General features: G+C 33.9%; 2 protein-coding genes across 2 annotated transcripts; both read right to left on the bottom strand.

Annotated features, from left to right (window-relative positions):
* Positions 1 to 3,563: 3,563 nt before the first annotated feature.
* Positions 3,564 to 5,239, bottom strand: LOC125575029 (glutathione S-transferase U11-like). The gene is made up of 2 exons (XM_048761697.1): positions 4,622 to 5,239; positions 3,564 to 4,113 (listed from the first exon to the last, which is right to left on the bottom strand). Exons 1-2 carry the CDS (start codon positions 4,946 to 4,948, stop codon positions 3,748 to 3,750), a joined length of 693 nt encoding a protein of 230 aa, XP_048617654.1. The 5' UTR covers positions 4,949 to 5,239; the 3' UTR covers positions 3,564 to 3,747.
* A 1,936-nt stretch (positions 5,240 to 7,175) lies between these two features.
* On the bottom strand, positions 7,176 to 10,137 carry LOC125581460. Its single transcript, XM_048746933.1, has 3 exons — positions 9,486 to 10,137; positions 9,186 to 9,267; positions 7,176 to 7,605 (listed from the first exon to the last, which is right to left on the bottom strand). Exons 1-3 carry the CDS (start codon positions 9,996 to 9,998, stop codon positions 7,469 to 7,471), a joined length of 732 nt encoding a protein of 243 aa, XP_048602890.1. The 5' UTR covers positions 9,999 to 10,137; the 3' UTR covers positions 7,176 to 7,468.
* Positions 10,138 to 17,424: the final 7,287 nt, after the last annotated feature.

Raw genomic sequence — 17,424 nt, forward strand, 5'->3', positions numbered from 1 at the left:
TTTAGTTTTTTTTTGCAGCTTTAAAAACCAAGATAAAACATGATTGGTAATATTTAAGGTTGTAGATGAAAATTAAAGCTAAAGTCAATTTCTACAGCCTAACCAATCACCCCCTTAAATCTCATAAATTCAAAAGTTAGTTCTAGCTAGCGTTTGCGGTTGCGGATGGTTGCGTGAGGATGATTTAAAAAAAAAATATAAATACAAAAATAAAAATATTCAATAAAAAATTTAAATTGGAATTATAAAATACTAAAATATATCTATTATACTTTAATTAATATTATAAATTTTAAAAATAAAAATATTTTATATAATTTTTAAAAATTTAAAACTAAAAGTTTCTAAATATAATTTTTTTATTTATTATAATTTTATAATTTTTGATATTTTTATAATTATATAAAATGTAAAGGTTTTTAATTTACTATTTAACCAATGTTGTATTTGGTAGTTAACCAGTCATAAGTATCCCGCAAACACACCAATTTCTAACCGCAGAACCAGCCGTACAAATCTCTTAAAACCGCTAGAACCACAACCACCCGCATCCGCAAACTGCTGCAACCGCAACCACTGCGTTTGAACCCGCCAGACCCTTAATTTATTTGGTTACTAAAATTATTTTCAAATAACTACGTTTGTTTCAGATTTTAATAGAGCAATATAAAATTTTACCCGCGTTATAAAACGCGGAACTAATTTCTGATTTATAAAAAAATTACTTCATGAAAATTAAAAGTTTTAACATAATTTATGCATTTTTTAATCTTGCATATAAGTTATGTTTAAATTTATGTACATCATCTATTCTAATTCTCAATCGGATTAAAATTTTGGATTTTATATGAGTTTTGTATTAATATATTTAAAAGTTAGATGAAAATAATTTATTCAAAATTTATTTTGAAGTTTATTTTTATATCTTGATCTTATATTTTCTAATAAAATTGAATAGAAATTAAAATATGTCAGTTTAACTCGCATCATACTGGTAACTGAAATGAGAAAATCTGATATTTACCTTGTTTTGTAGTATTACTCTAAATATTTTATATATTTGAATAAAAAATCTGCATTCTTGTAAAACCAATTGTAACCCAAACCACCACATAATTAAATACTACAAATTTTCTTGTTTGTTTTTGTTAAAAATATTGATCTTGTTTTAAATTTTCATTTTATAAGTTATTTTTTGATTAATATTAATTTTGATATTTTCTAATATTATATTAAATTTAAGAAACTAGTTTTATTTGAAAAAAAATGTATGTGGTTTTATTTATACATGTACTTAAATTTAGTTTGAAGTATAAAATAATTAGTGCAATAATTTATTTATTTATTATTTAGTTAATATTATAATTATACTTATAGAAAATGTGAAGATATTAGTTTATTTTAGTTTTACGTTTTATAATTAAAATTTAATAGGATACTAATTTAGGATAATAGGATACTAATTTACAAATTTCTTTTTAATAAGAGTCTGTTACAAATAAAATGAAAAATATATTTATAATTAAAGTCAAAAGAGATTATAAATTATTTGATTTTTAGATTAATTACTTAAATGCCATTTGAAAATATTTTCATTAATGAAAATAAAAAAAATCTAATATTTAAATGTCATTTTTCGTAATATAGCACATAAATAATTAAATATTCAATATATAGGTACTACTCTTTCATAACCGACTTTTCTTTTTTATTCAAACATTTATTTTGGTAATAAACATAATATTTTAACCTCTCACATTATAATTAGGTTATTAATGAGTGAGATAACTACCAATTGGTAATGTCTTTATTCTTCATTGCTACACTTTTAATTCTATACATTATTTTGTTTTGCATAATTGTATTTTATAAGTCAGACGCATCAAAATTTTAAACCGAATGCAAATGCTATACTTACGAAAAATTACGGTCATATATAAAATAAAATTAGTTTGTATCAATTTGATTGAATCCCATATTTATAAAATGGTCATAAGCCTAGATTGACACCAATATATTGTTGAATAGTTAATAGAACTTATAAATTATTTACTGATGGCATCTTCATCAAGAGTAGTTAGTGTATTTTGGATTGTGCATTCTGGATATATTCGCCACCAGCCGGGGAATGAACTTCTAATTGCCGTTTTTGTAAGTATCTAGTCGCCACTTTTGAACAGAAGTCAATATATGATTCAATCTGCGACTAACTAGAAGTCGCGCAATAAAGATAAAAAAACAATGTAAAGATAAAACTAATTTTATGACTTTTATGGCTTGTTTGCTACTTTCTTTTGATCATTTAGCATTTTGGCAGGATGCTTCACGGAAAAATATTTGCAACATACACGGGTAAGATGATTTTAATTCCGCAAAAAAGACTGATAATATTAGATTCATGTAATGGTTTCACTATGTCAAATATATATCACAGACATACGTAAGAAATAAAAACAAAATAAGGTGGAAATGATTAGTCCATTACATTTTCCTCTAATAGTTTTAAAACTCTCAGTCCATTGATATTCTATCTTTTATTTCTTCTCTTTTATAATATAAGTAGTTTAATAGATATTTTTATTTCAAAATATAATTTGTTTTCACATTTCAGCACAACTTTTTACTTATTAAATTTTGTAGACCAATTAAATTATAAAAAGTGGTTTTCACAGTAAAAAGTGTGAAACTGATCTCAATTTTTTTCTTTTTGTTTCAACCCGCTAACTACATTTACACCCTTACTCATTGAGTTTTTTTTTTGCTAAAAAAATAATGGACATGCCCTTACTCTTTGAGTTGATAAGTTTAATCTGTATGGCTAATGGTATATTCGTAGGACCTACTTATCATTTCTACTATTTTCCATCTCGTATTTGGCTTAATTTGAGGGAACGGTAAATATTCTTCGCCATCTTCTTACCCTTTTTGATGTTTCAGATAAGGAGATACTACGACTATGGTTAATGGTAATTTAATGGCCAGTCTTAAGCACATGCAGAAAAACATTTGCTTGTGGCTCCAGATTTTATAAACCTACTTAAAATATACAAACACTTGGATCGAATTCATGCATGTCCTACGATAATTGGGGTTATTACGTGATATACAAAGATGTTATGAATTAGAAAAAGTTCATTATATCTAGTACGTTTGACTAGTTTAGTTGGCCCATAGGAAATTATCAACAATGTCAGTGGAATTCCATTGTCTTACATTCATCATGTCATCACTTGCTAAGTGTATTTATTAGCTAGGTTGAATCATGGATTTTTTCCTCCAAATGATGAAATGTGGCAAAGCTTCACTGCTCAACGAATTTTACATGATATTTCAATCATAAATCTCTACATCTACTAATAGTATATTGTCAAAAAGTGGAAAAAAAACTGTTTTTTAGAATATTGATTGATTTTACTAGCTTACCGCATAATGAAATCTAATAGTACCTCGAATACATTCAATGAAAATTTAATTTAATTACCAATGAAGAACGTACTCTTTTTTTTCTGACAAAGAAGAACGTACTCGTTTTTACGGGACACAACTGATTATCTCTGCATCCATGTAAAATGTAACAAATAAAAACTTTTCTCAAAAAGAGAAAAAATACAAGAGAATATTTTGTCCGTCCCTTTAAATTAGCCGAGTCTATATCTTATTCAGCGATCTCGATTATTAGAAGCATATGATAATATACCCGTCGTCTAGATTTCGGTACATAAATATAATTTATATAATCTTTGGTCTTCATTTAAAGATTGAAGTATTGAACTTAAGCCTAGCAAACTCGACCAGCTTTTCGATATCGGGCATGACAGGCTTGACTGCTTCATGGGAGTAGAATCTGTCTACCCAATGGAAAAGACCTGGTGTCGTTTCTGGATGTATGAACTTGACGCCGGTAAATTTCTCAAGAACCTTGAGAGGACCCAACATCGATCCGAAACCAATATCGATGAATCCGATGTTGTCTCCTCCAAAGAAGCCTCTTCCTTTGCTGCATTCTTGAAACGTTTCTTCCAATAGAGCCATACACATTTCTAGTTTTGCTATCGCAGCCTTTCTTTCCTCCTCGTCTTTTGCTACCGCCACTCCATTGATTGATGTGAAACACTATATCAAAGGTCAATACGATTGTTTAATTTGATTATTTATTAAAATTACTACAAAATTCTAAACAAAACAATACTCTAATAGTACGAGGCTTTTTGAAATGAAAATCAAAGTAAATTCATGCGGACTTGCCAATTAGGCAATATCGTACTAATCGGAGAATATAGAGTTTTACATGGACTTTAACAATCCCAACATACTCCTAGTAAGAACATGCTCTTAACCAAAAGTGATTTACGTCCTCTCGACCACCAACTCGCCAGTTACCAATGTAGAATTTTTAATATGTCCACTCGAAATAATTATTTTTTATAGTCCATTCTCGTTCTGAATCTTAATCATAATCTCAATGTATATATACCACAATTCTTTTAAAAAAGGTAAGAGAATGTGGGATTGTAAGATTGGCTATAAAATATTTAAGGTCTTCTAAATCTCAGATTCAGTTCTGGTATTAAAACAAACATGTCATAAAAATAAGATTGCTCATGGATTCATCATGACTTACGTGTTCGTCGATGTAGACGTCCCAAAAGCGAGCTACGGCACGATCAAATGGGTCTGAGGGAAGGATGGGAGGACCAGAGAGCCAAGTTTCATCGACGTACATGACGATGTTGAGAGATTCACGGATTGGTTTATTGCCGTGGATGAGTATAGGGATCTGTTTGTGGACAGGGTTGTAGTTTAACACGCTCTCCGAATTTAAACTATCTTCTTCTTCAAGATACTCGTACGGTACACGCTTTAGGTTAAGTGCGATCCGAGTCCTCAGCACGAAAGGGCTAGGCCATGCTCCTAATAGCCTTACGTACTCATCACTGATTAGACCCATTACACTTTTGGCTGGTTTATACCTAAGAAGTTTTATAAGTTGGTTTCTGAAAACAAGAGAGATGATCAAACTCGCAGCTGTTTTTTTTTTTGTGTTGGATAAGTATTAAACAGCTGTGGCTTTGATGAGGTTTGGTCTCTGCGTTTGGCGTCAATATATATATGCACGAGCTCGTATTTTATTTTCTTAGATTTCGGCACGCATGTCAGTCAAATAAAGCTTCGCTATATGCATGTGCCTGATAATAATAAAAGTACATAAATAAATTAATTGGTCAAAAAGAAACAATACAGAATTGATATGTTTGGGCAGGTAGGAGATTCAAAGAGGCGAGAGAGTTAAGGAAAGTGTGATGAGTCCCGTTTAGTTGCCTGATTTGTACCGTTATTAAACAGTAGGACCTAATAGTTGCAATTCGGTGTATATCTTTCATTTTCTTGCTAATTAGTTGGAATCTTGTGCATACTTGAAAATGCGACGTTAGAGCATGTTTATCCCAGAAACCCAAATGGGTCTCTTAATTTTTTTTTAATAGTATTTTTGGAGTTAATTTTGGCAAGAGACATGATTAAGAACCTTGACACTTTTTCCCCCTCCATTGCAAGTCTCTTATTTTGGGTTTCTTTAAAAAAAATTGTAATAATTTTTTTTTATAATTTTTTTTATTACATAAAACATAATAAAAGGAAAACATTTTTAACATAGATTTTTAAATTCAAACATGAAACAAAGATTTGTAGAGTAAACGGAAATTATTTAAAAGAAGCATCCGAGCTCAGTTGTTGTTTTCATCACATCCAAATTTAAACCATACATGTTCAACTAAATCATTTTTCAGTTGCTGATGCATCTGTCGATCATGAATTCTAGTTCGACCACCCATCATATTAGCGATATTTGTAGGGATATCTGTAGAATACGTGAGATCCACATAAGAACTTCCTTGGTCTTCTTCTTGTTGGAACCCAGAGACATCACATAGATCGTATCCATCTCGCTCGTCTTCAACGATCATATTATGGAGTATGATACATGCTCGCATTATCTTTCCAATTTTGACTTTATCCCAAAAAAGGGCTGGATTTTTAACAATGGCGAAGCGAGCTTGCAAGACTCCAAAAGCACGCTCGACATCCTTTCGGACAGCTTCTTGACGCTGAGCAAATAAAACTGCTTTCGGCCCTTGTGGTAGTGGAATAGATTGGATAAAAGTTGCTCATTTCGGATAAATGCCATCGGTGAGATAGTAAGTCAAATGATATTCTCTTCCGTTGACATAGTAAGTGACTTCCGGGGCATGACCCCTTATAATATCATCAAAAACAGGTGAGCGATCAAGAACATTGATATCGTTTAATGTACCTGGAGGTCCAAAAAACGCGTGCCATATCCATAGATCATATGAAGCAACCGCCTCTAAAACGATCGTTGGTTTTCCGGAACCACGAGAATATTGCCCTTTCCAAGCGGTGGGACAATTCTTCCACTCCCAATGCATACAGTCGATGCTTCCTATCATCCCGGGAAATCCACGATACTCTCCCATATTAAGTAGACGCTGAAGATCAGCCGGTGTTGGTCTTCTAAGGTATTCAGTGCCGAATAAATTGATTATTCCTTCTACAAAATTCTCCAAACATAACCGAGTTGTAGTTTCACCGAGCCGAAGGTATTCGTCGACCGTATCAGCCGCAGTACCATATGCCAAGACACGAATAGCCGCTGAACATTTTTGGAGTGAAGAGAGACCAAGCATCCCTAGACCATCTTCCCTTTGACGAAAGTATTCAACTTCATTGGAGAGTCGATCAACAATACGCATGAACAATGGCTTGTTCATTCTAAATCGTCGACGGAAAAGATTTGGAGGATATGTCGGAGTTTCACTGAAATAATCATTCCATAAACGTTGATGGCCTGCTTCACGATTTCTTTCGATATAAATTCGTTTTTTCCTTCTCTTCCTTGCTTCCTCTTGATCAACGTGTTGCATGCAAAGATTTTCCAAAGTTTGATCAAAATATTGATCAAAACATTGATCAAAACTTTCATCATCTACTTCCTCTAAATTGTTATTAGATGAAGATGCCATAGATGATTTGGTGATGATTTGGTGATGAGTTGGCGTTTGTAATGACTTTGTGAAAACAAAAGACGAGTTGGTGAATTGAGTTGAGACGAGAAGTGAAGAAGTGAGGCGAGATGAGATGAAATGAGAAGTAATATGAGATGAAATGAGTTTGGTGGCTTTATAATACAAGAAGTGATCAATACAAGACCCGTGATCATATAATACAAAACTATGTACAACACACATGCATAATACATTCAAGACGTGTGAATTTACAACACACGTGATCAACCCACATGCATAATACATACAAGACCCGCGAATTTACAACACCCGTGATCACCCGTTACAAAACGCCAACACCCATGACCTGACACAACCGAGTACATCTCAGTCTAGCTACTCCGTGACATGAAAGACCCGTGACCTGACCAAACACCCGTGAATCTTCAACTGAATACGGTAGCGGGAACACTCATTACTACCAATGCCACGTATTTTGTTCGTTTTAAACCAACATGGTACGTGGCTTTGATGGTAATGATTAGTCCCATTACCTTATTGTCTTCTTCACCCGTGACCTTACCTGAGACAATGACATAGAACATGTATCAAGTTAGAACACAAGAAAACGTTACCAAGAACACTCATGAAAGCATTAACATGAAAACATGAAAATTCATTAAGCCGAGAAACATGAAAGCATTTTAACAACATGAAAATCCAACAACCCAAGAAACATTAACCAAGAAAAACACTTAGAGGTTAAACCCAAACTAAGACCGAGACAGACACTTAAAGCTTAAACTGAGACTAAGACCGAGACCACTTAAACTAAAATCACATCAACTCATTTACGAGCTTCCTCTTCAAAGCTTCCACATAATCAGCTAGAGGCACTTGTTTTGAAACAAGACTCTCAAGTAGCTTCATCTTGGAGACCTTTTCGTTCATTGTCGAGACCTTTTCCTTCATTGCCAAATCCTTTTTCTTGATGCTCCACATTGTTTGCAAGGCAGAGAGCGCCTTCACATCACCCATCGGCGTCTTACCTCGCGCTTTTGCTGCCTTGACACCTAGGGGACGGATGGTTCCTTCAACATCATCAGCTTGAGAGCATGCTGAATCAAAACCATCTTCACCTTTTCTTTTTTTGGAGCTTCCGTCATTTTTAACCGTGGAGAGCTCACACCACTTCTGGTCATTGCGGAGCTCTTTCCACGCGTGTTCAAGCGTGAACTTCTTCTTATACGAGTTGTAAAAAATTTCATGGGCAACTTTGAGAACATCATTCTCGTTTTGCCCACTACTCTTCTCTCTGACTGCAGCCTCGTAAGCACCACATAACTTACACACTAAATCGTTTAGTTTGTGCCAACGCTGCTTGCATTGCGTGGACCCTCTTTTCTCACACCCAGCCAGCTTGGGACTCGCCGAGAAGTACGCTGCTATGCGTTTCCAGAAGGAGTCAGAGCGTTGCTCATTCCCGACCACGGGGTCTTTACTCGTGTTTAGCCACGAGCTTATGAGAACGACATCGTCTGTTGGTGTCCACATCTTTCTTGTTGTACGCGCTGCAGGACTTTCTTCTTCGAAGTTTGAACCTTCTGAAGCTTGCGTCCCAAAGAGAGGAATAGATGAAGATTCTAAACCAATGGAAGATTCTTGTTGACTTTGAAGAAGATCAACAAAATTGGTAGATAGATATGGATTGGAATCCATATCTGAATGTTGATGAGAATAGAGATGGAAGTTATGATTACAAAGCAAGAAGAGAAGAGAGGCGAGTTTATGAGGTTCAAAAGTAAGAGAAGAAACGAAGGAATTTAAAGAAAAGAGAAAGAAAGGAACATTTGAGAACGCTGAGATAAGAGGCATTGATCACACCCACAACCAATTTGAGTAGACATATATCTAATTCATTTAACACACTTAAACACTTAAACCAGCTTCACAACCACAATTCTTAAATCACACCTAACAGAACATAGTTTCCTAGCTAACCATTAATCACACAACAAACAGAAGCAATTCATAATCAACCGCAACCATAAACGTACACTGACCATCTCATTAATTGCCAAGATTTAATTCATCACAGACGCTAACTCAATTCTACTCTATTAAACTCTATGCAACTCTATTCAACCATAAACGTACACTAACCTTGCTTTGAAATTGAAGTCCTTTGATCGATGAACCTTCCCCGTGTCTCTTTCCAAGCAACAAAAAACGTCTTTGATCCTCTCCATCTCACAACGGCAAACACAGAAACAAAAGTTTTTATCAACAGACTGAAACAAAATCTAAATTAATAAACTACCACCAAGCATATCACAATTAATCCAACACAACAAACCAATCAATCTACATACGATATCGAACTGAACAAACCAATCAATATCGTTACAGAAGAACCACAATCTCAGACATCATTTGTTCAAAAACATGAATCAGAAACTTTACCTTTTGATCAGAGGAGAGCCACCGCAGAGAGCTCCGTCGCCGTCGTAGAGAGCCATCGCAAAACAGAATCAAACCGACAAAACAAATCAAACATGAGATCAGAACAAGAAGCAGCCTTATCAAAGACATGCATGAAAGAAGAACACAAGAACAAATGATTACCTTTCGATTCGAGTCAAGGCGGAGAGAGATTGAGACGCGGCGTCGTCGAGGAGAGGGAGAGAGAAGGGTTCTCGTCGAGGAGAGGGAGAGAGACGAGGTGTCGTCGAGGTGAGAGAGAGAGACGCGGAGTCGTCGAGTGATCAGCGATTGATTCCGCTTGATTCCGTCAAGAAGAGGGTGAGATACGACGAGTACACCGACAGCACCGCCGATTGATTCCGTCGACGAGAGAACACCGCTTGATTCCGTCGACTCGACGCAAGAGAGAGAGAGAGCACGAGAGAGAGAAGCGGAGTCGACGATGAATGACCAAACGAAAGGTTTAGTTTCGTCTCGGGAGAGAAATGCCATCAATGCGTGACAAGTGTTAAGAAGAGACGCCTCTTCAATGCTCCATTTAAGGGACGTCTTCACCTTAATTACATATTTATCTTTTATTTTTAATCCTAAAAACACTAAAACCCCCCCCTTAAAGACCCCGATAATCCTGCTCTTAAGGGAAAAAAAAGTAGTTGGAAAAATGGGTTTTATCTTTTTACACATTTGGTACTTGTTTTCAGCTTATATTAATTTTTTAAATAATATTTCTTTGTAATAACATATGGTGAGCTGAATAAACTTTTTTTTGAACTGAATAAATTTTTTTGAGAATTAAATTAAAAGAACTGATTAAACTTTTTTGAGATTTAAATTAAATTTACTGAATATTTTTTTTTTGAGAATTAAATTAAATTTACTGAATATACTCTGTTTTCACTTTTGACTGATGATTCAAGATAAGCAAAGTCAACATATCATATATCTTTTCCAAAAGGAAGGATACGAAGCGAGGATTTTTACAGAACTGCAAATTCTTATGGAGAAACAAACCTCTGCTGCTTAAGTCAAAGAAAAAAAACTTCTGCTGCGGAAAATGATTAACGTCATGAATGACGGGTATGTTCCTTCCTGCTTGCGATGTAGCATACATTTATGATAATTTTGTATTGTTTATGTTTTAGTTATTTTGATAATTGTCCATTTTTGATATCTATTTGACGAATTTAACTACGTATTTACCAAGAAAAAAAATTAACCAAAAAAATTTAACTACGTAGAAAATTGTAGTATTTGGTGTTCACAGAGAATTAGCGAATTCTTTACGTTATCATTTTTCCTACAGATCACCCCATTTTGTAGATAATTGGACTAAACACACGAATATTTCCAACAAAGAAACTAAAACATATTTGCTGGAAACCAAACAAACCAATTTTTTTTTTTTTTTTTTTTTTTTTTTTTTGATAATCCAGGGGTTCCCCACTTACGTGGATCATTCTACTGGGCCCGGTTAGACAGCGGTCCACTTCACCCGGAAGGGCTTTACTTGGGTTGGGGACAAGGCCCAACACCCAGTACCGCATTTGGTGACAGAATGGGCAGTTCGCCTCCGTCTGGCGTCGAACCCGTGAGCATGACAATTGGCCCACAGGGTCCTTACCAAGTGAGCTACCTCATCCCGTCAAATACTCAGATAGCAAACCAATTTTCTTGAACATTACATAATTAAGTTAGGCCTGAAAAATTTACCCCAAACTGAAAAACCAAACCATATCAAATCAAAAATCTCTAGTTTGAAACTGAATTAGTTAAGAGAAACACACAAATATATTCTAGTTTAATAATTGTGAATATTTGTATCGAACCAATACGAATCAGAAAACAAATGGTTATATCGTAAATGTACAGGTGCGTTCCTGAGATGTTGGAGGCCTAAAACAATTTAATGAGAGTTTTCTAAATTTTTTTTTTATAAATTCTGAACATTTTTCTATGTAATTTTTTTAAAAAAATTTAGGAGCCTTAAACTGATGTTTCAATTTGCTGTACTCAGGACCACCCCTGTACATGTATTAACAAAAAGGAAACTAATTGTAATTTTGTATACACACACACTCACTTTTTTCCCGGTTCGTATTCACACTAACCACGACTGGGTCAAAAGGATATACAATGTGCACGTTTTGGTAGAACGTTTGACAGCATTGATGACATATACTCATAAACTACTACTTTTCAATGGTAAATATTGACTACCAAATTAAATGTATTGTATGGATCTTTGTTCATTTCTCTCTCTCTCTCTCTCTCTCTTATATTTCCAAAACCAATATGTCTCTTGACTATTTTGAGCACCAAATTTCAGCCTATGGTTTTATCCTACTGTAAAATTAGATAGAAAGTTTATGTCCTCCTTTTCAGTGTCTATAGTCAAGGGTAAAAACACTTGCACAATTATACAGACTGTTCTTGAATGGTAACGTTAGTAACTGCGGTTTTCAAGAAACGTTATTGCAGTCTAATTTCACCAATCAACTTTTTTGCAATTGACGTTTTTAGGAAAAAATAGAAATATGAGTTTGCGTTTTTCAAGACATGAATTAGTGAACAAAAACACACTTGTTTGCTGAACTTCCAATCATTATGTAACGGTTTACTTCAAAATTCAAATCCGCTTGCAGAGTAAAACATACTTCCTCTGTTTTATATTAAATATCGTTGTAAAGAAATTTTTTTGTTACAAAAAGTATTATTTTCGACTTTCAATGCAAAATTTATTAATTTGATTCAGAAAATTATTTTTATATTGGTTAAAAATATGATATAGGTATGTGTGCACAAACTCAAAACTAATTGTTTTCTTAGTATGTGTGCATAAACTCAAAACAACACTTAACGGAGGGGATAATTTTTTTTTATCTTTTACTATCTTTTATCAATATATAATATTTTAATAGTATCATATTATTTTAGTAATAGTTATATAGTGAGTAAATAAGTTACTTTAAAAGTGTTATTTTATACAATTTTTTACATTATTATTTTTCTCATATTTTAAAATAAATTGTTGTAACAAAAATATATTTATAAGAAAATTTATAAAACCAAAATTATTTTAAAAAATACCTAAAACTGAATTACTTTCAATGATTAGAATATTTCATCTAAAATATCATAAATATCGAGACAATTTATAACTCGGACGGAAAAACATAATTGTTAAATATAAATTTAACGGAAGTACATATTTGTTACAAATATTTATAATAATTTATCTATCTTTATATAAGAAAATTTCTTTATTGAACTGGAAATTGAATAGATATTTAAATATCTACAGTTCAATTTATATATCTAAAATAGACATATTTACTGTATTGGAAAACAAACTTATTGTGGGATCGGTCAAGGAAAATTGCCACAAATAGCACATTCATAGTATCACTTTTCATGTTTACACTAACCATTTTTACCTTCACTTTTAATGAAGGATAAAAGACAATTATACCCTTAGCATTAACTAATCTAGATTTAGGGTTTAGAGTTGAGAGTGAGGTAGGGTTTTTGGAATGTGAAATTTAAGATTCTAATAAATATATAAATAAATACTTAAAAAATATATAAAAAATTTTTAAAAATAGTTTCAAACATAATTTTCGTTTTTCAAAAAGAAATCTGAAATAAAAAATAAAAAAATTCGAAAAACTAAAAAAAAAAATTTATAGAAAAGTTTGAATGTGAAAAAGTATAATTCGAAAATATAAAAAAAATGTAACTTTTTTTTATTTAAATAATAATTTATTATATATATAAATAACAAGGGCATACGAGTCTTTTGCCACTTAATGAAGAATGTACTTTTGAAAATGTCTCCTTAATGGTTGTAAAAATGAAAATTGTTATCATGAAAGTGGTAAACATGTAATTTCTCCATCGGTCAAACCCTGACTCGTTTTTATCTACTTTTTAATTGTGTTACAAATAAGATCTAAGTAAAACCGTCCAAACCAGTTTAAAATGGTCAATGTATTTTTCTCATTTTAATATTAATACCTATCTAAATGTTTTTATTTTACTTTATTTGTTAATATAATCAAATAATTAAAATTCTTAAAGCGGTTTATGTATTTTCCTATTTTTATATTCAAAATATCTTAACTGAATCAAGAAACAGATGAATGCAAAAATAACCAATATATTATTTATATATCTAAAAATATTATTTATTTTTATTTAAAATGAGTTTTAGTATTTAAATTTATAATAACATAAATATTAGGAAATTAACACTACACAAAATTAATTTTTATTAACGTATGAATATGTTTATTTTACATTAATTTTCTTATCAAAACCACATTACTTTCTATCAAAAACCGCACTATTTTTTTGTACACCTAACTATATTTTCCTATACACCTAACTATATTTTCACCAATTAAAAATTAACTAGAAAATATTGTAAATAAATTTTGAATTGAATTTTTAAAACGACAGTTACTTTGAGACGAAAATTTATTTTATAACGACAATTAAACTGAAACGAAGAGAGTAATTTGGAACTTTGACATATAGGTACTGCATAAATTGACCAATGGTTATTTAATATTATAATTGAAAACTAAATATATTTTTTTGTGTAAATTGTTGTTTTTCTGTTCTTCTTGGACGTTTTAATGTTTTTGTAAAACGTTAGTCCTTTATTGATGTGTAGTCCATAAAGTCGTCTGCGCAATTTCGGAGTTGTTACGAGTTTTAGTGAATTTGGACGGTAACTAATAATTAATTTTTTATTTGTAATTCAATAATTATATTTTTACTACAGTATTAATTAATTAGTGGAGTGTTTGACGGAATGAATAAGTTTGGAATTTCTTCGTCTATAGTGTACTGCTAATTTTTTGTATTTTCCACAGTGTAGTACTATACCGTTACTTTAAGAATATAATAAAATCGATGACAAAAACAAAGAATATAATAAAATCAATCCGACTCTTTGAGAAACTCAAAAAACTACAAACGATCTCCAAACAAAAGAGCAAAGACCGATTCGAACCGAAATATAATATTGTGTACATTGTTTTCTTTTCAAATATAATATTATAATAAACCGATTCGAACCGAAAATAGAATTTTGGGGGAACCAGACCATGGAACCGCAACAACTATTAAGGAGGACAAAACGTGCAACACACTGGACAAAATACAACCACACGCGCAAATTCCTTCCAAATCGTTGGTCCTAAAACTGAGATCAACGCAAACTTGACATTAACTATAACCGATAGACATGGCTTAATTGATTTCTTTGATGCACAGTAAAAAACATTAGTGAAACTTCTTAACCCACATAAACCAGAAGTTAATCGTCTTAGTGGTAAGAAAGATAATCCTTGTAAGTTTATAGAATTGCTTGATCTTATTCATGAATATACAAACGTATTTATACAACTTCCTTAACCGACTTGGTTAGGATAAACATCTCAACTAACTTCATATTTATCTCTCACAATACTTGTACTTATCTCTTAACTGATTCTATCATTATCTCCTCCAATACTCCCCCTCAAGTTGGGAAGGTGAAGGTTTCGAACTCCCAACTTGACCAACAAGTACTCAAACTGCGCACGACCAAGTGCCTTTGTCAAAACATCTGCTAGTTGCTCAGTGGTTCTTACATGAACCGTCTCCAACAGTCCTTCTTGTATCGCATCTCTCACTTGATGACAATCAGATTCAATATGTTTAGTTCTTTCATGGAACACCGGATTGGCTGCTATATGCAATGCTGACTTGCTATCACAGAACAGCTTGGATGGTTTGCGCTGTGGAGCTCCTAAGTCACGTAACAGTCTCCTAAGCCACTTCACTTCTCTTGTTGCCTGCGCCATCGACCGGTACTCAGACTCAGCCGACGAATGTGACACTACTCCCTGCTTCTTAGTCTTCCACGATACCGGTGACTCACCAACAAGTGCCACATACGCACTCAAAGATCGTCTCGTAACAGGGCATGCTGACCAATCCGCGTCGCAGTATACAGACAAACTCGTATCCACTTGAGATCCCAACAGTATACCTTGACCAGCAGTTCCTTTTAAGTATCTTACGACTCTCATAGCAGCACTCCACTGCATCTCACGAGGCTTTTGCATGAACTGTGATAAGATATGTACTGCATACGATATGTCTGGTCGTGTAATTGATAGATAAATCAAGCGACCAACTAACCTCCTGTACTTCTCTGCATCTCGTAAAAACGGACTCAAGTCCAACGCCAACTTGTGCTGTATCTCCATCGGTGTAGCAGCCGGTTTCGAACCAAGCAATCCAGTGTCTGCAACCAAGTCCAGAGTATACTTTCTTTGCGTGAGCAAGAATCCTTCAGCACCACGTCCAACTTCTATTCCAAGGAAATATTTTAGTTTCCCCAGGTCCTTCATATGAAAGCATTTTCCTAAATGATCTTTGAACTTGGTTAAAAATTCGACATCATTCCCACAAATGAGTAAATCATCCACGTATATGAGTACCCTAAGCTCCACGTTTCCCTTCGAATACATAAACAGAGAGTAGTCTGCGTAAGAATGGTGAAACCCGAAGCCTTTAAGTGCATCTGTGAGTTTCTGGAACCAGCATCGAGGAGCTTGTCTCAGCCCATATATCGCCTTATGCAACCTACAAACTTTGTTTGGTCCCGACGCCTGAAACCCTTGCGGAAGCTTCATATAAACCTCTTCTTTGAGATCTCCATGCAAGAACGCATTGTGCACATCCATTTGATGTACAATCCATCCTTTCCCTGCTATTATTCTCAACAAACATCTCACAGTCGTCATCTTCGCTACCGGAGCAAATGTCTCCTTGAAGTCTCTACCTTTCACTTGCCGATTACCTAGAGCCACTAAACGAGATTTTGGTCTCTCCATACTCCCATCAGCATTGTATTTGAATTTGTAGATCCACATGTTGCCTATGGCTCTCTTCCCAGGAGGCAAATCCACAATACTGAATGTCTTGTTAACCTCAAACGCCTTGATCTCACTCTGCATTGAGTCACGCCATATCTCTTGCTGCATAGCTTCTTTGTAGCTTCTTGGCTCTTCTCCATTTGTTATTGCAGCTAGAAAAGCTTTATGTGCAGGGGAAAATTTATCATCAGATATATAGTTTGTAATAGGATACGGCGTGTTACCTTGGACTGTCAACGTTGACTCTGACTTTGGAACAGAAGCAGTGTTGAGATCGTGATGGGGTTCTTCTTTGAGACAACGCGCGTTGTAGTTGACATAATCTCGCAGCCTCGTTGAAGGTTTCTTGTCTCTACACCCCCTACCCATCATGGGTTCAACTACTTCAGTTGATACTTCCTCAGCTTTGTCTTTTTCCATTCCTATCTCTTTTCCACCGTCACTTTGCTCTGTCCTCTCACTCTGTTCTCTAGGCACATTCTGTTCAGTAACCACCGGAGTGCTAATGTCCCCTCCAGAGACTTGCACACTCGTTGTAGGCACACTCACACCCACATTAATGATCCAATCATCATCTGGACTACCCGTTACTTCTCTAATCTCCACGCACTTTTCTGTTTCTTGTGAAAAAGGAAACACATCCTCAACAAAGCTTATGTCTCTGGATACCACAAATTCATTTATTTCCATGTCATACACCCTCCAGGCCTTCTTCCCAAATGGGTAGCCTACAAACACGCATCTCCTACTCCTTGCGCCAAACTTGTCTTTGTTCCTATCTCGCCTATGTACATGACACAGCGAGCCAAACACACGCAAGGAACCATAATCTGGCTTAACTCCGAACAAAACTTCATGCGGTGATCTGTTTTTCAAAATCTTTGTTGGCGTCATGTTGATCACGTGTGTCGCCGTTGTTACAGCTTCTCCCCAAAATTTCACAGGCATGTGTGACTGAAACAACAATGCCCTTGCAACATTCAAGA

This window comes from Brassica napus, chromosome A2 (assembly GCF_020379485.1).
Source record: "Brassica napus cultivar Da-Ae chromosome A2, Da-Ae, whole genome shotgun sequence".
Taxonomy (NCBI): Eukaryota; Viridiplantae; Streptophyta; class Magnoliopsida; order Brassicales; family Brassicaceae; genus Brassica; species Brassica napus.